Source organism: Lathamus discolor, chromosome Z (assembly GCF_037157495.1).
Source record: "Lathamus discolor isolate bLatDis1 chromosome Z, bLatDis1.hap1, whole genome shotgun sequence".
Taxonomy (NCBI): domain Eukaryota; kingdom Metazoa; phylum Chordata; class Aves; order Psittaciformes; family Psittacidae; genus Lathamus; species Lathamus discolor.
In genome coordinates this window covers 111,837,644-111,862,145 of record NC_088909.1, presented here as the reverse complement: position 1 = coordinate 111,862,145, position 24,502 = coordinate 111,837,644, and the positions used below count along the sequence as shown (strand labels likewise).

At 58.0% G+C, this 24,502-nt stretch overlaps 1 protein-coding gene across 5 annotated transcripts; it reads right to left on the bottom strand.

Moving 5' to 3' along the window:
• Positions 1 to 32: 32 nt before the first annotated feature.
• LOC136005840 (WD repeat-containing protein 7-like) lies at positions 33 to 24,430 on the bottom strand. Of its 5 annotated transcripts, none has more exons than XM_065663732.1 (29): positions 24,204 to 24,430; positions 21,408 to 21,579; positions 20,636 to 20,733; positions 20,166 to 20,244; positions 19,898 to 20,072; positions 19,667 to 19,743; positions 18,071 to 18,190; positions 17,822 to 17,967; positions 17,481 to 17,583; positions 17,249 to 17,393; positions 16,777 to 17,025; positions 15,914 to 16,134; positions 15,388 to 15,583; positions 15,058 to 15,272; positions 13,055 to 13,824; positions 12,688 to 12,767; positions 12,152 to 12,241; positions 10,927 to 11,045; positions 10,662 to 10,785; positions 10,252 to 10,365; positions 7,171 to 7,383; positions 5,812 to 5,998; positions 4,744 to 4,861; positions 4,453 to 4,602; positions 4,288 to 4,370; positions 3,906 to 4,005; positions 3,030 to 3,134; positions 512 to 716; positions 33 to 430 (listed from the first exon to the last, which is right to left on the bottom strand). In XM_065663732.1, the coding sequence occupies exons 2-28, from the start codon at positions 21,564 to 21,566 to the stop codon at positions 513 to 515; spliced, it is 4,440 nt and encodes a 1,479-aa protein (XP_065519804.1). In that variant the 5' UTR covers positions 21,567 to 21,579; positions 24,204 to 24,430; the 3' UTR covers positions 33 to 430; position 512. The 5 variants fall into 5 exon arrangements, with proteins under 5 accessions (XP_065519804.1, XP_065519805.1, XP_065519803.1 ...); XM_065663733.1 differs by lacking the exon at positions 24,204 to 24,430 and adding an exon at positions 23,809 to 23,868; XM_065663731.1 differs by lacking the exon at positions 24,204 to 24,430 and adding an exon at positions 22,413 to 22,922 and having other exon boundaries at positions 16,777 to 16,993; positions 17,822 to 17,987.
• Between the last annotated feature and the right edge of the window lie 72 nt (positions 24,431 to 24,502).

Below are 24,502 nucleotides of genomic sequence, written 5' to 3'. Positions count from 1 at the left end.
TTTTTTGTCCAAGAAATACCTGGAAAACCACCTTCCGACATAAAATATTCCTTCTTTTTCCCTTTTCCCAAGCTGCTTTTCCACTTTGCCGGGATTTTGGAGGGAATATTTACACGTTTGCGCTCCCAACCCGCAGCAAAGGGAGTCTGGGATCAGCAGCACTTCCAAGGCTCTCTGGGAGAGGGAACATTCCCTTTGGATCGGAATCGCCGACCCAACTGCGGCTCTTCCCATCCCAAGGCAAGGAGCTCCTCCCGCCACCATCATTCCAAAGCCCAGGCCAACGGGAATCCTTCGGAGCGGCTGGGAAGAGGCTCCCAAGGAAATCCATGCGGGAAAGACGTTGGGATGGGCTCCTCGCGCCCGGCGCGGCGCCGATCCCTGCCTTCGGCTGCAGCGTTCCAAGGAGCGCGCTCCGCCATCCATCGGCCTGCAACGGGAAGAGCAGGAAGCGTTGGGAGAGCGTCGGCAAGGCTGGAAAACCGGGCAGGAAGGAAGGCCGGGGCTTTACCTTAGACCATGAAGCGATGCTCCTTGCCATCGTGCGCCATGAGGATGACATTCCTGTTGGAAGTCCAGATGAGGCGGGCCAGCTTGAGGGCGTTGTGGGAGCCGGGCGACGCCGGCTGCACGGGGGGGACCTGGAAGGTTTTGATGCAGCGGAGCTGGGGGGCCGAGTTCAGCATTCCAATGCTTCCCAGGAGAGAGGTGTTCATCTGCAAGGGTCGGCAAGGGAAAGGCGGCGGGCGCATGGCTTCCGGAGACCCTCGTCGCCAGCACGGACCCGCTCCCACTTCCAACACGGACCCGCTCCCATCTCCAACATGGAGCAAGTCCCATCTCCAATATGGAGCTGCTCCCATCTCCAACACAGAGCTGCTCCCATCTCCAACATGGACCCGCTCCCATCTCCAACCTGGATCTGCTCCCATCTCCAACACGGAGCTGCTCCCATCTCCAACCTGGAGCTGCTCCCGTCTCCATCCTGGACCTGCTCCCGTCTCCATCCTGGACCTGCTCCCATCTCCATCCTGGACCTGCTCCCATCTCCAACACGGAGCTGCTCCCATCTCCAACCTGGAGCTGCTCCCATCTCCAACCTGGAGCTGCTCCCATCTCCAACCTGGAGCTGCTCCCATCTCCAACCTGGAGCTGCTCCCATCTCCAACCTGGAGCTGCTCCCATCTCCAACCTGGAGCTGCTCCCATCTCCAACCTGGAGCTGCTCCCATCTCCAACATGGAGCTGCTCCCATCTCCAACCTGGAGCTGCTCCCATCTCCATCCTGGACCTGCTCCCATCTCCATCCTGGACCTGCTCCCATCTCCAACACGGAGCTGCCCCCATCTCCATCCTGGACCTGCTCCCATCTCCAACCTGGAGCTGCTCCCATCTCCAACACGGAGCTGCTCCCATCTCCATCCTGGACCCGCTCCCATCTCCATCCTGGATCTGCTCCCATCTCCAACACGGAGCTGCCCCCATCTCCATCCTGGACCTGCTCCCATCTCCAACCTGGAGCTGCTCCCATCTCCAACATGGACCTGCTCCCATCTCCAACCTGGAGCTGCTCCCATCTCCAACACGGAGCTGCTCCCATCTCCAACATGGAGCTGCTCCCATCTCCAACATGGACCCGCTCCCATCTCCAACCTGGAGCTGCTCCCATCTCCAACCTGGAGCTGCTCCCATCTCCAACCTGGAGCTGCTCCCATCTCCAACCTGGAGCTGCTCCCATCTCCAACCTGGAGCTGCTCCCATCTCCAACCTGGAGCTGCTCCCATCTCCAACATGGAGCTGCTCCCATCTCCAACATGGAGCTGCTCCCATCTCCAACCTGGAGCTGCTCCCATCTCCATCCTGGACCTGCTCCCATCTCCATCCTGGACCTGCTCCCATCTCCAACACGGAGCTGCCCCCATCTCCATCCTGGACCTGCTCCCATCTCCAACCTGGAGCTGCTCCCATCTCCAACACGGAGCTGCTCCCATCTCCATCCTGGACCCGCTCCCATCTCCATCCTGGATCTGCTCCCATCTCCAACACGGAGCTGCCCCCATCTCCATCCTGGACCTGCTCCCATCTCCAACCTGGAGCTGCTCCCATCTCCAACATGGAGCTGCTCCCATCTCCAACCTGGAGCTGCTCCCATCTCCAACCTGGAGCTGCTCCCATCTCCAACCTGGAGCTGCTCCCATCTCCAACCTGGAGCTGCTCCCATCTCCAACCTGGAGCTGCTCCCATCTCCAACCTGGAGCTGCTCCCATCTCCAACCTGGAGCTGCTCCCATCTCCAACCTGGAGCTGCTCCCATCTCCAACACGGAGCTGCTCCCATCTCCAACACGGAGCTGCTCCCATCTCCAACCTGGACCTGCTCCCATCTCCAACCTGGACCTGCTCCCATCTCCAACCTGGAGCTGCTCCCATCTCCAACATGGAGCTGCTCCCATCTCCAGCATGGAGCTGCTCCCATCTCCAACACGGAGCTGCTCCCATCTCCATCCTGGACCTGCTCCCATCTCCAATATGGAGCTGCTCCCATCTCCAACATGGAGCTGCTCCCATCTCCAACACGGAGCTGCTCCCATCTCCATCCTGGACCCGCTCCCATCTCCATCCTGGATCTGCTCCCATCTCCAACACGGAGCTGCCCCCATCTCCAACCTGGACCTGCTCCCATCTCCAACCTGGACCTGCTCCCATCTCCAACCTGGAGCTGCTCCCATCTCCAACACGGAGCTGCCCCCATCTCCAACCTGGACCCGCTCCCACTTCCATCCTGGACCTGCTCCCATCTCCAACACGGAGCTGCTCCCATCTCCAACCTGGAGCTGCTCCCATCTCCAGCACGGAGCTGCTCCCATCTCCATCCTGGATCTGCTCCCATCTCCAATATGGAGCTGCTCCCATCTCCAACACGGAGCTGCTCCCATCTCCAACATGGACCTGCTCCCACCTCCAGCCTGGACCCGCTCCCACCTCCAGCCTGTTGCAGGTGTCCATGCTCATCCCGACGGATCCCACCTTACCTGCCAGAAGCAGAGGTGGCTGTCGGAGTTGGAGTAGGTGGCCAGGTACCGGCCATCGGGAGCAAAAGCCACTGCAGTTATGGGGCCTTTGTGGCCATGGATAGTCTGGGAAGAGAGGGAAAGAACATGGAATGTGGCCCAGCGCTCCCGCTCTGAGCTCCGGAGCGGCAGCTACAAGGTGGAAGGCTCCTTTCGAGCGCATCCCTATGGAAAAGGGCAACGGGGGCCCCTATACGGCACCCACCCACCGTAGGGCCCCTATTTAACCCCACTGTGCTCTCCATCCCGATCCAATGGCTTCCAGAGCCGTGCAGCAGGAAGTGTTTCCTTGGGAATGCTGCTGTGGCAAAAGCAGGAGCTGGAGGCAATGGATCCATAGAGAGCTAAAGAGCGAGGCCCCGGATGCTCCCAGGTGAAGGGCAAATCCAGACCTCCATGGGAAGGCCACAGCGGCTGGAAAAACACAGGAATCCCAGCTTTGGTGGATGCCAAGCATTGGGAATACCGAGCACTGAGTGGGAATGCTGCGTTATTTAATAGGAGGGAGAGGCAGGACCCAAGTGCCATTGGAATAGTGGGGAATGGGAGGCGAAAGAGAGGGGTTTGGGAAGCATGAGGTGGAAAAGAGGGAATACATTTGGAATCCGAGCTAGAGAAAAGGGATCGAGTTGGAAAAGGAGACAGAAAACCGGGATCTCTTTGGGAAGTGAGCTATAAAGGAGATACACAGCATTCCATGAAGATCCAGACGCCAAGCTAAGAGATGCGAGCCGTCCCTAGTTCCTGTATTGAGCTTCCATAAGAGCATCATCCAGCATGAGCTCACTGCTCTTCCCCCAGCTTCCAGGGATAAAGGTCTGGAATTCCATGGATTACCTGGCACTTCCCAGTGCGGATGTCATAGAGGGCCACCGACCCATGGCGAGCTCCCACCGCTATCCTGTGGCTCCGCTCGTAATAGCTCACCATGTAGAACCTGGAAGGAACACCGGGATACAGGGAAGCTGGTGGGATGGGGCCCGCCCGGATGATGGGAATAGCCTGCCGGAGACTCCAGGAATCCAAGCCTGCTTTGGGTTGGGAAAGAGCTTAAAGCTCATCCGATTCCAACAGGGACCCCTTGCACTAGAGCAGCTCGCTCCCAGCCCCATCCAACCTGGCCTGGGCCGCTGGCTCTTCCCAGCTTGGGGGCCCTATCCAATTGGATGCTCTCCAGGTCCTTTCCAGCCCAGACGGCATTCCCGACGGAAGAGCTCACCTGCAGATGGCCGGGAAGCATTCCTGAAGCCCTTTCTTCTTGACTAAGGAGCCTTCGAGGCAATACATGATGATGTCCATCACCTGCGAGAGACGAGGCCGCGTCATTCCATAGCTCCGGAGGGCAACGGCGCTGGCGCTCCCCGATCCCTAAGGAAAAGCTCACCTCCACCAGCAGATCCACCACGTCGGTGGGCATCTTCTCGATGAGGATCTCCAGGACCCTCAGGATCTCCCCTTTGGCCCTGGCCAGGGTGGACGTGTGGATGTTGGGCTGGGATTGAGCGTTGGCCGCCAGGGCCGTGTGCCTGTGCACCTACGACACAGGAGCGAGGCCAAGGGGGTCCGGATGAGCTTCCCAACGCCAGGAGCTGCCCCATCCCTCGGGCAGGAAGGGAAAGGAGGGAGGTCGGAGCGCGGATCCCAAGGGAAAAGGAGCTTGGGGGCCCCCCCTCACCTCCTTGGCGATGGTGGTGATGAAGGCCGGGGGCCTGGCGGTGGCGATGAGGGCCAGAGCGTGGCGCGCCGAGCGGGCCGAGTCGGCAGCCGGGCTCAGGGGCAGCCCTGGCGTGATGCTGAGGAGGGGATGAAGAAGAGGATGAGGAGCACTGAAGGGAGAACCTCACCACATCCATTCCAACCCTCAAGGCTTTAACCTGGCGGAGATGGGATCTTGGGAAGTTCTTCCCTATGAGGGGAATGGGGACATTGGAATGGGTTGGAAGGGAAGGGTGGTACCCAAGCGCTGGACCAGAACCAGTGTGACAGCGCCAGGGTGATGCTGAGGAGGGGATGAAGAAGAGGATGAGGAGCACTGAAGGGAGAACCTCACCACATCCATTCCAACCCTTCCAAGCAGACTTCAATGGAATGACTTTAACCTGGGGGAGATGGGATCTTGGGAAGTTCTTCCCTATGACATGGATGGGACATTGGAATGGGTTGGAAGGGATGGGTGGTACCCAAGGCCTGGACCAGCACTGGTGTGGCAGCCCTGGGGTGATGCTGAGGAGGGGATGAAGAAGAGGATGAGGAGCATTGAAGGGAGAACCTCACCACATCCATTCCAACCCTCAAGGCTTTAACCTGGCGGAGATGGGATCTTGGGAAGTTCTTCCCTATGAGGGGAATGGGGACATTGGAATGGGTTGGAAGGGATGGGTGGTACCCAAGCACTGGACCAGCACCGGCGTGGCTGCGCCAGGGTGATGCTGAGGATGAGGATGAAGAAGAGGAGGAGGAGCATTGAAGGGAGAACCTCACCACATCCATTCCAACCCTCAAGGGAATGGCTTTAACGTGGGGGAGATGGGATCTTGGGAAGTTCTTCCCTATGGGACACCGGAATGGGTCGGAAGGCGATGCTGGGCATACCCCATCCGCCAAGGCCAGGTTGGAGGCGACGCTTGGTACCCAAGGCCTGGCCCAGCACCAGGGCCGTGCTTGCCCCCTTCCACCAAGGTCGCCCTGGAGCCGCAGGAGCCCAACGGCATTCCCAACGCCCGGAATGCCGGGTTCCACTTACTTGGCCAAGTGCTTGTCGGCCTCGGCGCAGAGCTCCAGCAGGCCCATGAGCACGGCGGAGACGTCCATGTAGGGCTCCCAGACGGTGAAGCCGCGGCCGATGAGGTCGGTGGCGGTCCTGCGGATGGTGCTGTGCGCCGGCAGCTTGGCGCTGGGCGCCTGCAGCAGCAGGAACGTCAGCGCCTTGCCTGGGAGAAAGGGGAAAAGGTGGGAGCCTCCAGGGAATTCCCGATGGAATGGGGTTGGGGGGGGGGGGGGGGGGGGGGATCGATGTCATGGAGCTCCCATGGCCACCGAGCTCAAGCATCTCCTAATCCATCGGGATTCTCCCGGCGCTGCATCCCGCCTGGTGTAAGCTACGCTAAGGAGGAAGAGGAAGGTGATCCATGTCATTCCCTCCTCATTCCCGGACATCTCCATCCGGGAAGGACTTGCCCTTGGCAACGCCATCAACTAAGCTTAGTTAAGGCCCTAAACACATCATCACGGTAAAAGGAGGGAAGAGACTTTTCCAGAGTCCTGGAAAAGCGGGTTTGGGATGCGGACATCCTGGCCTTCAACTTCCAAGTCTATTCCACGGAGCGGGATTTGGGAATGGGTGGCCTCAGCCCCCCCAGCAGGACCCTGCTCGCACCCACCGCTTGGCTTCGTGGTCTAAGAGCATCTTCCCACTATCCCAGCTAATCCCATCCCAATCTCCCTTTTCCTGGCTTAAATCCATGGATCCAGTGCTGTCCCGCAGCTCACGGCTTGCCCGAATTCCTTAAGGAATGCACGCGGACCAGGAGAAAACCTGGGTAAAGGCGGCTCCTCGGGATGGAATGCTGCTGGTTTCCATGGAAGCAGCTGCGTTTTGAGCGCATTCCGTCACGCAGCTGGGAATAAATCCCGGGATTTAATGGGATTACGCTTATTAATCGGGAGAGAAGGCGGTTTAATGGCCTCTGAGGAGCAGACTCCTATTGGCTCGCTGCTTCCCTGCTCCATTATAAACGGATTTGGGATAACGTATGACTCGCTACGGCGCCCTAATGCAATTCCAGGCGCAGGAAAAGGATGGATTTCAGCCAGTCTCCAGCTGGCCTTTCTCCTTAAAGTGGGATAAAGTGGGATCGAAACCTCATTTACTCGGAATAGAACGGCTCTTGCTGCGCTGCAGAGAGGAAGACACACGAAGGGGGTTAGGCCGGCCTCGGATCCGGGCTCTTTATCCCTTGCTGCCTATGAAACCACAGTGAAATTCCCACTTTCCATAGCGAACGCAGCGGGAATGCTCCTCCCGCAGCTGCCTGGGGCCCCGGAAGCTGCTCTAAGATCCCTCTGGCGCCTTCCCCTTGCTCCCATCCTTTGGGATACTCACACGTGTGCCTCGCCAGGGAATAGTTGGCTCCCCCGCTGGTCAAGCCAAATCCTTCGGGAATCTGGCTGGAGCTCCGGGGCCGAGTGAGGAGTTTGGGAGGTTCGATCTCGGCTCCGAACTCGGCCCCGATGACTCCCAACAGGACAATGGCTGTGGCTTGCTTCCTCCTCTCCTCATAGGACGTGGAGACCTTCTTGAGCTGGGGCAGGTAACCTGCAACGGGAAGGAAGGGATGGAGGTTGGGAATGGCGCCGGGGCGGTTGTTGCCTTGTCGGAAAAGCCATGGAATTCTGCGCGGGTCCAATGCTGCCTGACTGGTTTGGATTGCAGGGACCTTTGAGCTCAGCCCGTGCCACACATAGGGACAGCCGCTCCTCCATCATCCTCACTCCCATCCTAGTAGGAGCTATCCATGTGTATTATCCATACAGAACGGATATCCCTATCTATTACCCATATAGAATGGATATCCCTATCTATTATCCATATAGAACGGATATCCCTATCTATTATCCATACAGACTGGATATCCCTATCTATTATCCATATAGAACGGATATCCCTATCTATTATCCATATAGAATGGATATCCCTATCTATTCTCCGTATAGAATGGATATCCCTATCTATTATCCATATAGAATGGATATCCCTATCTATTATCCATATATATTACCCATATAGAATGCATATCCCTATCTATTATCCATATAGAATGGATACCCATATCTACTATCCATATAGAATGGATATCCATATCTATTATCCATATCCCTACCTATTACCCATATAGAATGGATATCCCTATCTATTATCCATATAGAATGGATATCCATATTTATTATCCATGTATATATCCATATCCATATATATTACCCATATAGAATGGATATCCCTATCTATTATCCATACAGAATGGATATCCCTATCTATTATCCATATAAAATGGATATCCATATCTATTATCCATATATATATCCATATCCATGTATATTACCCATATAGAATGGATATCCCTATCTATTATCCATATAGAATGGATATCCCTATCTATTCTCCATATAGAATGGATATCCATATCCATATCCATGTATATTACCCATATAGAATGGATATCCCTATCTATTATCCATATATATATCCATATCCATATATATTATCTATATAGAATGGATATCCCTATTATCCATATAGAATGGATATCCATATCAATTATCCATGTATATATCCATATATATTACCCATATAGAATGGATATCCCTATTATCCATATAGAATGGATATCCATACCTATTATCCATATATATACCCATATCCATACCTATTACCCATATAGAATGGATATCCATATCTATTAGCCATACAGAACGGATATCCATATCTATGATCCATATATATATATATCCATATCCCTATCTGTTATCCATATAGAATGGATATCCGTATCTATTATCCATATATATATATCCATACAGAACGGATATCCATATCTATGATCCATATATATATCTCCATATCCCTATCTGTTATCCATACAGAATGGATATCCCCATCTATTATCCACATAGACTGGATATCCATATGGATTCCACAGAACCAACGGAGTCTGAAGTGCGTGAGGAGGCACCACATGGCCGGAAAAACCTATGGGAGCTGCTCCAGGATTCCTGTCTGCAGGAATCGCCTCAACACCTATGGCCAGGTGCTCCTGCTCCCACTGTATCCCAGTCGTTCGGGAATGACACGAGAAATCCTGCCCTGAGCTCCCTGTATCCCGTTCCCCAGCCTGGCTGAGCACAGCTCTGCCTTACGGATTTGGATCCGAGCGTGCAGGGAGCAGATGCTGGAGCAGGGAATGCCGGGATACGGATCAACGGGAGAGGCACCGAGGAAAACGGGAAGAGGGAACGCGGGTGTTGCTTCCAGTAGGGAATTAAAGCCTGGGAGCAGCCATTCCCCCTCCTCCTGCTTTTCCTTGGAAGTCAACCCTGCACTGCATCCCAAAGGATGCATCCTTCCACTCAGCACCCTGCCTCCCGCTTTGACTTCCAGCAGCACAATGGGAAGTGCTGCCTCCTGGAATGGGTTGGATTGGGAAAGACCTTACTTAGGATGCCTTCCACTTAGAGCAGGACACCTTTTAGCTGGAATGCCGCTGGAATGCCGCTGGAATGCCATCACTAACCCTACGGATGCTCTCCATATAAACCGCCAGCTTGTGGGAGCTTTTAGTAAGGAAAAGCTCTATGGAAGGAGCTTTTCCTGCCGGATCATTTGGCGTCTCCTCACGCATGGGGATGCACACGGATCCGTCCTCTTGATAGGATGGCTCATCACCCCCATTCCCAATGGAAAAGTAATGAGCTCCAAGAGCTGGAGGTGGGAAAGAGAAGGACAAAAGCACTGCGGAGTTTGGTGGGGATATAGGAGAATTCCAAACCCATGGCTCCTTCCCGTATCCACAGCTCCCTCTTGTGCTCCAGAGGGGAAGGAGCAAGGAAGCACTGCATCGGGATGCTCAGTGGGCAAACGGCATTCCTAGCCCTGCATCCTTCCCCTAAAGTCCGCATTCCCGGTTTCCTGGAGCATCTTTAGGCACTGCGAGCTGCCCTAAGGCCTCCATGGAGGCTTTTTCCTCGCCCGGCATTCCAAGTCCTTCCCATTTGGGAGCTCCTCGGGATGCTCCGATGGCCGAGGGATCCTTGAAACAGGGATGGATGAAACCCACGGATGAAGGGAATGCAGGGAAAACTCCTCGGGGCCACCGGGTACCAGCCTCGCAGCGCAGGCCGAGCAATAGGAACCTTCGGAGCTCAGCCTGGAGGATGCTGGGCTCCAACACCTCTAATCCCGAGGGATTTTCCTCTTGCCGTGCCTAAAGCAGCGCGGAAAAGGCATCCCGAGGTCACTTCCGGATAGGAATTGCGTGGGGTTGCATGACCTCTTGGAGCACAACATTGGGAATTGGACCCAGAGGGTCTGAAAGGTCCTATCCGAGCCGTGCCATTCCATAGGGATCCAGAGCCTTGGCTCAGCGGCCGGCTCCCCAAACCCGCCGGGCTCCCCACGGATGATGCCCACCTGCTGGAATGTCGTCGTCAGCCAGGTCATGCTCCTCCTCCTGGACCTTGGCTTCTGTTCCCAAAGGATCCGGGCTGGCGCTGCCCGTCTGCATGGCTTCTGTGGCTACTCCAGCTGCAAGAGCCAAGGAACACCTTTGGAATCAGTAGGAAAACCCTTTTCTTCCCCTCCCCGATCCCTGTTTTCCAGGGAATCCTCGGTCTATTGAGCCGGCTGAGTCATTCCATGGCGTTTGGGATCATGGAATGGCTCGGAAGGGATCTTAAAGCTCATCCACAGGCAGGGCTCAAGGCCACGTTGGGCCCCGTGCTCTGACAGAAGGGGTGCGAGGGGTTGGCGTGCTTCCATGCGGAATGCCTTGGGGAGGGGGGGGGCTTTTCCCAAGGGATTCATCCCGGCTCCTGACTCACGGGATAGGACGCTGTCCATGTGCTGGGGGAGGTAAGGAGCCCAAGCGTCGATGGTTTCCTTCCTCCCTGCTTGCTCCATCCTCCGCAGCTCGGCAAGCAGCAGGGCCTGGGCCGCTTCTCTCACCTGCAGAGCCAAGAGGAGCCATGCCATCAGCTCCAAAGGAAAATCCCATAGGAGCCAGGGAACAGCAGTCGGGATGCGACCTAAAGGAGGAGGAGGAAGTTGGGGCTTCCCATTGGATAAAGGGAAAGGGGGGGGCATCACCTCCAAGCAGCGATCCTGCCACCTCCGCGCCAGCATCTCCAGGAGAGGAGGTCGGAATCTCTCGAGGCCCAGCAGGTCGGGGAGCATCACGCAGTGCATCGCAGCCAGCTGGCTCCATCCTGCCGCCGCGCATCCCAAAGGAAAAGCCACGGGATGAGCAGGGCGCAAACCTCCCAAGGCCCCGCGGCTTCCGTTGCCCACCGAGCCGGTTGAGGGGTGCTTGTCCTAGCCTGCTCGGCTATCCCGTTCGGATTCCTTTCGGGAATGCCGTGGCCTAAAAGGCCCTCAATCCCAACGCGGGATGGGCTTTACGCGCTGTTGGCAAGGGTTTGCCTCCTGGCTTGCCCCCTCAACCTGCCTCCAACGTCCTTACTCCACTCCTACTCCGACCCTGCGCGGATCCGACCAGGCCCGAGTCCATGGAAGAGGCTTGGAAGAAGGAGTTACTCCTAGGAATCCCTATGGATACCCAATGCATACTTCCTACTGGCAGTATCCCTGTTTTACCTTAAAGAACTTCCCTCCAGGGCTCCAACCTGAGCTGATTCCATAGGAGATGCTTGGAAGAAGGATTTACTCCTAGGAATCCCTATGGATACCCAATGCATACTTCCTACCGGTAGTATCCCTGTTCTACCTCCAGGAGCTTCCCTCTGGAGCTCCAACCGGAGCTGATTCCATAGGAGATGCTTGGAAGAAGGATTTACTCCTAGGAATCCCTATGGATACCCAATGCATACTTCCTACTAGTAGCATCCCTGTTTTACCTTAAAGAACTTCCCTCCAGGGCTCCAACCTGAGCAGATTCCATGTTCGATGCTTGGAAGAAGGATTTACTCCTAGGAATCCCTATGGATACCCAATGCATACTTCCTACTGGTAGCATCCCCGTTCTGCCTTAAGGCGCTACAAAGGGGTTACGCTGAGGGGGGGCTGGACCACTTGTGGGGCACAACCCCCCTACTCCCCATGCTCTTCAAGCCCCCGATTATACAAAGACCCAAGTCCCCCCCCGGACCCCGAGTAGTTTACACCAGGGTTACAAGAGCATCCTTGCCAGGCCAGGCTCCTGCTTTCCCTATCGGAAGCGGACGGAGCTTCCAGGCCTTTTCCAGCCAGTCCGAGCCATCTCCTCCTCTTCCTCCCCCCCCCCCCCCCTTTATCCCCTCCCTATGGGCAGTAGGTGGGAGGCTGAAGGCAAGGCGGAAAGGGAGGCCCGGAATACCTTCATTGACTAGGAAACAGGGATGGAAAGGAGGAGCAGCGTCGGAAGCACCGGGAGCAGCTTCGGCACCCGAAGGAGCAGCGGGATTGACTTCCCAAGGGAGAGACAGGAAGAGAAAGAGAAGAAAGAGAGGAGGCAAAGTGAGGGGAGCAGCAGCTGAAGCCCACTGGGGAAGGAGAAGCCCAGCCTGCGGTACCCGGCAGCGGAGGAGGTGGGAATAACGCCATTCCCAAGGGCTCGGAGCCGGGACCTCCGCCACGGTGAGGCCTACGCGCATCCCTTCTCTATCCATCCCACGCTCTTCCTGCCTTCGGGAATGACAGGCCGCGGTAAAGCAAGGCTCCTTTGGGATGTCCCACTACGGAGGCGGATTTACAGCCTCGAAAGCTGGTCCCCCCCCTTTCCAAGAGGTGCGAATCCCTCTTGGAGCATCTCCCGGCTGCTCCAGGCCTCCGGGGGGGGGGTTAGGAATGCTCTTTGCTATCGGATTTGATATCAAACGCGATAGCAAACGTTGCCAGGGCCCGGCTTTTTACCTTGTTTGATTTGTCCTTGGCCTGCAATGGCACAGGGAGCTTTGGCTCGCGAGGTCTCAGGAGTGCCTGGTCTGGGTGGCCTGAAGAGCAACCGGGAAAAGGAGAAGGAAAAAAGGGGATAAAGGCAGGAAAAGCACAGGGAGAAAAGCAGCTCCGAGGGGAAGATTCCAGCTCCCATTCCCAGCAAAGCATCGGGAAGTGGTGGGGGGAAAAGCTCATCTCAAACTACTCCTTCAGGGCAAGGCATTGCCCGGTGGCTTGGAAGGGGGGGGATGCGCTCGGGGTCTTTTCCAAGCCGAGCATTCCGTGATTCCAAAGGTATGGAATGCAAGTCGGCATCGCGCCTGGCTCCGAGCGGGCTCCCTACCTGGCGGGCCCTTTCTTCATGTGCTCCCCGATGAAGGTGGCGTTGGTCATGCTCATGAGCGTGTTGGCCAAGGAGATGACGGAGAGGAGATGCTGCGTGGTCACGGCCCGGGATACTCCGTAGGTGCCCTTCCCGAAGCCTTCCGGAGCGGATGCTTTCCCTACGGATTCCTCCTTATCCCGGGAGCCCTTCCCGAGAGCTTGGTTGTAACCCGGGAGCATGAGGGACATGTGGGCGCCTCTGGAGAGGAGCCCGAAGGACACGGAGCAGTGGGGCTTCAGCATTCCCAAACGCTCCAAGCAGAGCTCATCCAGGCTGGAATTGAGGCCCCAAGCGTGGAGGCAGGACATGAAGAGCTTGGCTGTATCCATGGTCAGGTTGGATTCCAGGAGAGTTAAAGGCTTGGATTTGCTGGAGCGATATTCGGGATCGCCGTCGGTCCTCTTTGGCCTCCGGGAGTCTTCCTCCTCCTCTTCCTCATCCAGGAGATGCTCTTTGATGTTCTCCTTGATGGTCTCCTTCACCTGCTGCAAGAGGACGGCGGCTCTTTTGCTCGCCAGGAAGGAGCCTCCTTTATCCAAGCTTCTGGAATCTTTCGGGAAGCTCTCGGGAGAAGCCAAGGAGCCGGTGGCTCGGGAAGCCTCCTCGCTCAGCAGTTGGATGATGAGGGCCTCCACGTCGAAGAAGAGCACGTGGATGTCGGGATCCGTCCCGTTCGTCTTGATGGCCTGCACCGTCAGGGAATGGTGGGAGTACTTGGGTAAATCCCCCTGGAGAAAAAGCAGGAAAAGCAGGTTGAGGGGGGAAACAGCGGCTTTAGGTGAAGAACACCTGCTATAGGGTGAAGAACACCTGCTATAGGGTGAAGAACACCTGCTATAGGGTGAAGAACACCTGCTATAGGGTGAAGAACACCAGCTTTAGGGTGAAGAACACCTGCTATAGGGTGAAGAACACCTGCTATAGGGTGAAGAACACCTGCTATAGGGTGAAGAACACCTGCTATAGGGTGAAGAACACCTGCTTTAGGGTGAAGAACACCTGCTTTAGGGTGAAGAACACCTGCTATAGGGTGAAGAACACCAACTTTAGATTAAGAACACCAGCTTTGGGGTGAAGAACACCTGCTATAGGGTGAAGAACACCAGCTTTGGGGTGAAGAACACCAGCTTTAGGGTGAAGAACACCTGCTATAGGGTGAAGAACACCAGCTTTGGGGTGAAGAACACCAGCTTTAGGGTGAAGAACACCTGCTATAGGGTGAAGAACACCTGCTATAGGGTGAAGAACACCTGCTATAGGGTGAAGAACACCTGCTATAGGGTGAAGAACACCAGCTTTAGGGTGAAGAACACCTGCTATAGGGTGAAGAACACCTGCTATAGGGTGAAGAACACCTGCTATAGGGTGAAGAACACCTGCTATAGGGTGAAGAACACCTGCTATAGGGTGAAGAATACCTGCTTTAGGGTGAAGAACACCTGCTTTAGGGTGAAGAACACCTGCTTTAGGGTGAAGAACACCAGCTTTGGGTGAAGAACACCAGCTTTAGGTGAAGAACACCAGCTTTAGGTGAAGAACAGCAGCTATAGGGTGAAGAACACCAGCTTTGGGTGAAGAACACCAGCTTTAGATGAAAAACAGCAGCTATAGGGTGAAGAACACCAGCTTTGGGTGAAGAACACCAGCTTTAGGGTGAAGACCACCAGCTTTAGGGTGAAGAACACCTGCTATAGGGTGAAGAACACCTGCTATAGGGTGAAGAACACCTGCTATAGGGTGAAGAACACCTGCTATAGGGTGAAGAACACCTGCTATAGGGTGAAGAACACCTGCTATAGGGTGAAGAACACCAGCTATAGGGTGAAGAACAGCATCTTTAGGGTGAAGAACAGCATCTTTGGGGTGAAGAACACCAGCTCTTCACGGCTTCGCTCCCCCTTTTCCCTTCAGCTTCGGCCCGGAATTCCAGCGGACGGGAATTCCCTGCGTGCCCAGCTCACCTTCTCGGACGCTTCGGAAGCCAGGAGGTTGGTGGCCAGCGTCTGGAGCTTCTGGTGGGCCACGTTCTTGAGGGCGGCCAAGCTCCTCCTGGTCATGGCCTGCTTGAGGTTGACAGCGGCGTGGCTCAGGGCCTCCACGGCGGCCGGCACGGCCTCGTCGCAGGCGTTCAGGATCTCCACGGCCGTTATTCCCATCACGCAGCGGTCCAGAGCTCCTGGGATGAGGAGGAAGAGGATGAGGACGGAAGCCATGGGGAACGTCCGCTTCCTACGGGATCTCCCGTTGGGATCGCATCCGACGGCCACCACCCCGCTTCCCTTTTCCCTCACCTGTATCCATCTGCCAGACGTAGACGGAGCCGTCGGCGCATCCCACCACCAGGTAGTCCTCGGAAGGCCGCCACTTGATCACTTGGATGGGGAAGAGGTGCCGGGATGCCAACATGACGCACTTCTTCTCCCGCAGGCTCAGCAAGCCCACCGAGTGGTCGCTGGCCACCGAGCAGACGCAGTGCTGGACCCTGGCCTAGAGAAGGCAGGAGAAGAAGCCGTCAGGATGAGGCAGAAGGAAAGGTGGGATTTGCATCCCGTTTTCCTCGCCGGAGCAGCGGGAAGAGGCCCCGGAAGCTGCTTGAGGAGCCCAATCCATGGCGAAAGGCACTCGGGTCCAAGCTCTTGGCTTGGAAGGGGCCTGCGAGCTCCTCAAGGCCTGTGATGGAGCGGCCGCCCCATTCCCATTTTCCCTACGGAATACATTCCTCCTTCCCAGGCATCCGAGCTGGATCCTTCCAGCATTCCCAAGGGATTTGAAGTGGGGGGGGGGGGGGTGGTGGGGGGGTGCTGGCAGCTGACTCACGCTGCAGTTATCGGGGGGCACCAGCAGTTGGGTGATCTCGCCGCCGTGCACAAGGAAGAGATGCTTCATCTCTCCGGAGAAGATATCCCATAGGATAACGGAGAAATCCACGGCTCCCGAAAGCAGGGAGCTGCGGTCGTAGCGCGCCGCCACCTGATGGGGATACAGCAGGCAGGTGATCTTGGTGCGATGGCCTCGCAGCGTGCGGTGGGGTGGCCAACCTGGGATAACGGGGAAGGAAAAGGGAAAAGAGACCGGGAATGAGGTCAGGGAACTTCCATCACAACCCAATCCCACCGGGATGGATGGGGAAACGACGTCGGAATGCAAGCAGCGCGGAGTTTGGGGCGCCAAAGAGGATGGAAGGGATGCGGAGCTCATGGAATTCCAATGGGGACCCCTTCCACTAGGCCGGGCTGCTCCGAACGCTAGGGACTCACGGAAGCCAACCCATCCTGCCCCATCCCAAAGCATTCCCAAGCGCTTCCAAGGAGGTGAAGGAGACGGATCCACGCGTGCAGCAGCTTCCCAGCGGGATGGGAGCCCCATCCCAAAGGGTCTGCAGGCACGGCTCACTCCTGCCTCCGATCCCATCTCCCAAGAGCTTGAAGCCATTCCCAATTATCCCAGCCCGACATTCCCAAGCGCAAAGCCCCTTTTCCAGCTCCCAAAGCGCTGGGAGCCGCTTGAAGGTTTCCTTAGGCTCTTTTCCCAGCTTTTTCTACCTATCCCATTCCTTCATGACGGAACGCTTTGGATAGGGAAGAACCTTAACGCTCACGGCCGGAGCGGGCCGTTTTCCATAGCCCCCCCTGGCTTGCTGCAGCGCCGGCATTCCCGGCATTCCCGCCTGGCTTCCGTACCCCTGCGGAGCATGTGCTCTCCCTGCAGGAGCTGCACGGTGGCCGTCTGCGTGGCCGGCACGATGACGATGCTGCCGTCCTCGCGCCCGCACACCAGGCGCCCGTGGCTCGGGATGTAAACGCTGGCCGTCACCTTGAGGGGCTCCGGGAAGTTCGGGATCGAGCTCAGTTGGTCGATGATCCCGGCCGGATGAGGCCTCAGCCTGTCAAAGGCTTCCTGCAGGGATAGGGAAGTGGTGGGCTGGAGGCCTGCAGCAAAGGGATGAAGGGAGAGAGGCAGGGTTAACACACAGGATGCCGCTCCTCATCCCGCAGGGATATCCCCGTTGTGCTCCATAGGGATGGGGGGCTCCCGGTGGATGGAGCATCCCCATTGCTCCCTATGAGGCTTCTCTCCCGATCCATGCCTATCCCCCCTACCCCCCTTTCACCCTCCCTTTTTCAAGCCCGGAATTCGGGAAGCCGCGGATACCTTCCGCACGGCTCCCTTGCTCCAGGGAAGCCGGGATGCTCCAAAGGGAAAGCCTTCCCGAAGAGTCGCCTTGGATGAGGAGCCCGGAAGCCGAAGGCTTTTGGGCAGAGAAGAAGCGAGTGACAGGGGGGCAGATGAGGAGCTCCTGGAAAAGGGAATTAACAGGGATACAGGTCGCTTTTCCTAGGAATCCTCGAGGAAACGGAGCCATCCCAAAGCGCGGCGCTCCTACCTCTTGCCCTGCTCTGTCCACCACGGCGACCAGGCAAGGGGGGACGGAGTTTTCCATGGCTTTCCCAACGTCGCTACGGAAGGAGGCGCTGGCCGGGAGGCAGCTGGGATGCAGGACAAGGAAAAAGGGGAAAAGAGGCCGTCAGCGTCCACCTATGGAATGCTACGGCCAAGGCTCCAAGAGCGAACCCCACCAAGGCATTCCCGCACGGATCCGCTCCCATCCTGCCGTTTTCCAAGGGGAAAAGGCCACGGCGCTGCGCCCACAGCTCCCATGGCATCCGTTCGGTGCCTCGCTATCCCTGCCCGGTTATTCCCGGGAATGCCGCCTCCTTTCCCTACCTGGCCGGTAACCGATAGATGAAGCTCCGGCCCTCTTCGCTCCACACGACGATCCCATCGGCTCCAAGGAATTCGCCGCCGCTCCAGGCCCGTTGCCTCTCGCTGGGCACGGAGCAGAGCAGGGAATAGTCGGCGGCGTCGAACACCTACCGAGGAAACACCGGAGCTGCTCCGTCGGGATGAGCCTCGGGAGAAGGGGATCCCCCCCCCCCCCACTCCGGAGCATCCCATGGGATGGCGTGCACGTACCCGCCAGGCCTTGGAGCACACGACCAGCAAGGAGCCGGGCAGGAAGGGACAGGAGGAGATGCTCTGGCAGTGCTGGCACGAGACGGGCTTGGATTCCTCTTCGAAGAGCGGGCCCGTGGCCTAGGAGCAAAGGGCCCACGGCATTCCCAGTGGGAATACGGTGCCCCGAGGGAGAGCTCGGCCCGGGGAGCGGCCGGCTGGACCGCGATCCCTTTGGAATGCCGGAGTCCCGAGGGATGCGGGGCAAGAGGCCGTCGGGGAGGAATGGGGCTTGGAAAGAAGGGGGAATAAGGGGGGGGGCGCCCAGAGGTGAGGGGGGCACCCATACCTGAGGGGGGGCACCCATAGGTGAGGGGGCACCCATATCTCAGTGGGCACCCATATCTCACTGGGGGCACCCATATCTCAGTGGGGCACCTATAGCTGAGTAGGGCACCCATATCTCAGTGGAGCACCCATAGCTGAGTGAGGCACCCATATCTCAGTGGGGGCACCCATACCTGAGTGGGGGCACCCATATCTCAGTGGGGCACCCATAGCTGAGTGGGAGCACCCATAGCCGAGTGGGGCACCCATATCTCAGTGGGGCACCCATAGCTGAGTGGGAGCACCCATAGCCGAGTGGGGCACCCATATCTCAGTGGGGCACCCATAGGTGAGTGGGGACACCAATATCTCAGTGGGGCACCCATAGGTGAGTGGGGGCACCCATATCTCAGTGGGGGCACCCATATCTCAGTGGGGCACCCATAGCTGAGTAGGAGCACCCATAGCCGAGTGGGGCACCCATATCTCAGTGGGGGCACCCATACCTGAGTGGGGGCACCCATATCTCAGTGGCAGCACCCATAGGTGAGTGGGGGCACCCATATCTCAGTGGGGCACCCATAGGTGAGTGGGGGCACCCATATCTCAGTGGGCACCCATAGGTGAGTGGGGACACCCATATCTCAGTGGGAGCACCCATATCTCAGTGGGGCACCTATAGCTGAGTAGGGCACCCATATCTCAGTGGGGCACCCATATCTCAGTGGGAGCACCCATAGCCAAGTGGGGCACCCATAGGTGAGTGGGGGCACCCATATCTCAGTGGGGCATCCATAGGTGAGTGGGGGCACCCATATCTCAGTGGGAGCACCCATATCTCAGTGGGGCACCCATAGGTGAGTGGGGGCACCCATATCTCAGTGGCAGCACCCATAGCCGAGTGGGGCACCCATATCTCAGTGGGGGCACCCATACATGAGGGGGGGCACCCATAGCTGAGTGGGGGCACCCATATCTCAGTGGGGCACCCATACCTGAGGGGGGGCACCCATACCTGAGGGGGGGCACCCCTAGCTAGGTATTAACACCAATTATTAGGCGGAACAAAGAAGAAAACGGAGTTTTCCCGATGAAATCAAGGGAAAAGTTGGGAATTCCGCTGGCAAGGCGACGAATCGGGATAGGGAAACGCCGGCATTCCGCGTTCAGCCGGCCAAGAGGGAAGGCAAGCCCACTACCCCACCACGAGGGGGCTGGAAGGAGAGGATCCAGCGGGAGTGCGGCATTCCCGACAGCAGGAATGGCATGGATGCGGCGGCTTTTCCTGACCTGCATGCGGCCCGCTTCCGAGGTGATGATCCAGACTTTCAGGATGCCAGTCACGGAAACGGCCACCACCGTGTCCTCTGCGGAAGAGCAAGCGAGGAGGGGGGTAAATCCCGAGGCAGCATTCCTTCCCGGAATCATGGAATGGGATGGAAGGCACCTTCGGGCTCAGTCGCTTCCGAGCCCCTGTTACTGGCAGCCCCGTTTGGGGAGGGGATTCCGGCGGCTCCTTACCTTGTGTCCTATGGGATCGAAGGACGGTCATGGCGCTGATCCAGTCGGGAGAGATCTTGGATAACAAGGAATAAAGCACTTCCAGGCTGGTAGCATCCACGACGAGGATTTCGGGATAGTGCCCGTGGCATAAGAGCCTCCCTTCCCGTTGGGATCCGACGCTGAACTGGTAGAACTGCGGGGGAAAAGCCGGGATTGCCAGCGCCGCCGCGGCATTCCCGCTTCCCTTGGGAAGCATTCCATAGGGATCCCAGCCCCAGGCGCTCACCTGGATGCCCGTGTGCGTGCAGGCCAGCTTGGTGAACTCGATGCACCTGCCGTCGTTGACATCCCAGAGGCACATCTCCCTGCAGCGGGGAAAGGGGGAGAAGGCGTGGAGGGGCTGGATGGCGGCATTCCTCATGGGATAACGCTGGCTCCGGTGGGAAGGGAGCTTGGGATCCAGTCCCAATCCCTGCCCCATGGGGTAGGGATGTCCTTTAAGGCCCTTTCCCCTGCACCTCTACCTGGAAGCTCTTGCTAACGGGTTATTCCCGACTCCCGCTTACATCCTAGGGGCAGCATTCCTGCCTTTGGGAATGCCAGTGTTAAAACAAGGGCTCTGACACAGCCGCCTCCTAAAGCGCCCGCCTTAAGGCAGAGGACGGGCAGGAGAAGAGCATGAGGACGAAGACCGGCACGGGATGACATTCCCGGCTGGAAAAGGCCCGGAGAGGGGGAAATCCATAGGGAACTCACCCGCTCTCCGAGGCACTCACGATGTGCTGCTTGTCGCCGGCCTTGGCCAAGCAAGTGATGGAGGCAGAGTGGCCAAAGAGCAGGGCCCTGGGGTTCACCTAGGAGGAGAAGGCAAACGCAGGGCCTGAACGCAGCATCCGTGGGTCTGGATCCCTATGGATATACACCCAAGGAGCCCGGGACACAGGGATCGACGGAGACAACATAGAGACCCGTGGAAGAGCTTGGCCGGGCTGCTATTATGGGATGGATACGCTTATCCCTTAGGCAGAGGAGATTAAATGTCTCCTACGCAGCCACCGTCGCCTATAGATGCGAAATCAGTGCGCCGCACTCAGCCTATGGCCCTTGGGATAAGGAGCCAGCGGCTTCCTGCCCCTTTTCCTGCTTAAATCCACCATCCCAGTGGGATTTGGGAAGTGGGGGGGGGGGGGAACCACTCGCTCTTTGGGTATCCGGGATAAAGGAATTCCTCTATCCAATGGGAAGCTGGCCATAAACCTGGCTTGTTCTGCGGGTCCATCCCGCTCCGTTCCAAGCTCTTTGCGGCACGAGGGCGAAGGCGGTATTCCCATTCATTTCCCTGGCATGGGATAACGGATCCCGGGAATCCATCTGCACCCCCCCCCCCCCCCCCCCCCTTTAGGTTGAAGCTGCGACATTCCCTATGGGATGGATTTCGCCGCCGCCGCCGCGCAGCTGGAAAAGGCCACCGGAAAGGCGCTTCCATCCAAAGGGCTGGAAAAGCGGGATTCTCCCGGTTTTCCCTCACCTGCAGGTCCGGAGCCAGGTCCCAGAGGCAGATCTGCCCGTCGTGGCAGCCCGTGACCACCATGGGCACGTCTTCCATAAGGAGCAAGCTGGAGATGCAGTGCGTGGGGGCCCGGCGGCCCCATAGCACGATGGGCAGCACCAGGCTGTTCCCGGCCATCCCGCTCGGTGGGCTGCGGGGACAGGGAGAATCCATGAGGAGGGATGGGATAACGGGAATGGCGGCCGGCTGGGTTAGATGGGATACAGGGAAGGCGCTGGGATATTGGGATGGGCTGAAGCCGGGCCTGCCCCATGCCTGGAATGCCCAAGGCAGCCGGGCCTAGGGCAGGTATCCCATGGGATCTAAGTTGAGCTCCAAGGCCCCTTCAACCCAAATCATTCCATGAGGATCCATCCAAGGAAAGGCACCCGCAGCCCCCCGCTGCCCCATAAGCTCGCCTTGGGGCTTTTCCATGAACCTGGCTTCTTCCGCTTCCAAACAGTGGGATTGAGGCCTGAATTCCTGCCACTTCCAGGGCAATGAAGGTCCCAGCATCCCTGACTCCTGCCCGAGCAAGCCCTGCAGGCTGGGCAATCGACCCGGATAACGGACATGGAAAAACGGGAGGGGGGGGAAAAGGGAAGGGAGCAGAGCCGGGAATAGCCCAGCCTTCCAATGGGGCTCACGCAGCCCCTCGGATCCCAAAGGCATCCCAAAGCCAGGAGCAACGCTGCCCAAAGGCGCTGGGCTCGCTGCTTGGATCCTCTGGGATACGATCCCAAGCTAGGCCGGAAAGCAGCGCTGGAAACGCGGCATTCCCAAGGGAAGCTATGGGACACCTTTCTATACGGGTTTAGCCACGGGCTCCTCGCTGTTTCCACGCAGGGAAAACACTGGCACACCAAGAGCTATTCCCATTCCCAAGCTTTTCTCCCGGAAAACCCCCCCCTTGCTTGAAAGGATTGGAGCTATCCCAAGGGATGCTTCCCGGCAAGCCTTTGGGAAGCGCCACGGATCAAGTACCTTTCGCCTTCCGGCCTCGGAGCCCGGCACCTGCCCGCCTTCCGCAAGAGCTTCGGGAAGCACCAGGAGCTCATGGGAGCGGAATTCCTGCCGCCGGGAAGGATGCTCTATCCCTCGGGAGCGGCGGGGATGGGCCCAACGCTGCCTGCCTGCCTGGCAGCGATCGATGGCGGCTTGCATCACCGACGGAGCCCCATTCCCAACGCGGGCAGGGAAGCGTTCCGAACGCATCCCATAATCCCTTCCTCTCGGAGCCACGTGGAAACAGGGATATAGCAAGGCTTCCCCGCTTGGCACCCCGCGGGCTCCATTGGGATCGATGCTTGCCTCGCTCCTTCCCATCGGATCCCACTTCACTCCCGTTAAGCCTCATCCCATCGGGCCGCTGTATTCCTAAGCGGATCCGTCCGCCTCCGGATGGCGGTGCTGCATCCCAGCCGGGAATTCCGACAGCCTGGAATTCCCACTGCCACCCAGCTGGCATGGGCCCTTACACACTCCAGCAACCGCAACATAAAGGGATGGGGCTGCGGCAAAGCCTTCCCAGGGCAGCCTCCGCTCCCATCGCGTTCCCAATGGGAATGGGAAAGGAATTAGCTGATGGAGAAGCTTTTCCATCGCCTTTAAGGGTTAAACTTGAGCCCCTCCATTGCCTTTAGGGGTTAAACCGAGCCCCTCCGTTGCCTTTAAGGGTTAAACCGAGCCCCTCCGTTGCCTTTAAGGGTTAAACCGAGCCCCTCCATTGCCTTTAAGGGTTAAACCGAGCCCTTCCATCGCCTTTGAGGGCTAAACCGAGCCTTTCCATTGCCTTTAAGGGTTAAACCGAGCCCCTCCATTGCCTTTAAGGGTTAAACCGAGCCCCTCCATTGCCTTTAAGGGTTAAACCGAGCCCCTCCATTCCCTTTAAGGGTTAAACCGAGCCCCTCCATTGCCTTTAGCGGTTACACCGAGCCCCTCCATTGCCTTTAGGGGTTAAACCGAGCCCCTCCATTGCCTTTAAGGGCTAAACCGAGCCCCTCCGTTGCCTTTAAGGGTTAAACCGAGCCCCTCCATTGCCTTTAAGGGTTAAACCGAGCCCCTCCATTGCCTTTAGGGGTTACACCGAGCCCCTCCATTGCCTTTAAGGGTTAAACCGAGCCCCTCCATTGCCTTTAAGGGCTAAACCGAGCCCCTCCATTGCCTTTAGCGGTTACACCGAGCCCTTCCTTTCCCTTTCAAGCCCTCACAGCCACACGCAGCCCATCCGCCTCCCCCAGCTCAGCCCCCCCCTCACGGCAGGAACCCCACCACAAGGCCCGCAGGCCAAACCCCCCCCCCCCCTTAGACGCCATTTAACCCCTGCCAGGGCTTATTCCCGTCCTTGGATCCATCCCGTTAACAGAGAGCCCCCCGTTACCTCCCGTTACCGGCGGTCCCTACCGCCGGCGCCTCAGGCGGGGGCCGTCAACCGCGGCCGGCTGTCGTGATGCCGGCGGCGCTGTCGTAAAACCCGCCCCCCCCCCCACCCTACCCCTCCGCGCCGTGCTGACTGACGGCAGGCGGCATCGCCATGGCAACCGGCCGGCGGGGCTGAGGCGATCCGGGGCTCAATGGCTTCCCTGCCCCAGCCCGGCTGAGGGGGGGGGACACCGGCACCGGCCCGCAATGAGCAGCGCCGTGGCCCCGGAGGGCTCCGGTACCGGCAGCATGGCGGTTACCCGTGGGTTACAGCTCATTCGTCCCTTTTCCAGCCGTTCCCCAGCGCCAGGACGTGGGGAAGAAGGTGGATTTCATCCCGCCTTAAGGATTTACCTCAGCGCCTGGCGGCGGCTTCCACCCGCGGGCGCGGCGCCTCCGCTTCCCCCCCCCCCGTCACTCGGGGCTCGGAAACGCCGAGGTTGTAGAGCTCATCGCGGCCACAGCTCCGCCGCGCTCCCGAAGCCGGGAATGGCCTCCTGCCGATCCCGCCGCTGCTCCTTCCCCTCAGCCCGGCATGGCCGCCGCGCCGCAGCCCTGCTACCCTGACCTAAAATGGCCGCCGCCTCCCCCTGCCCTCGCTCAAAATGGCGGCCGCTCCCGGCATACCCCGCGCTCACCCTCACTGCCACGTC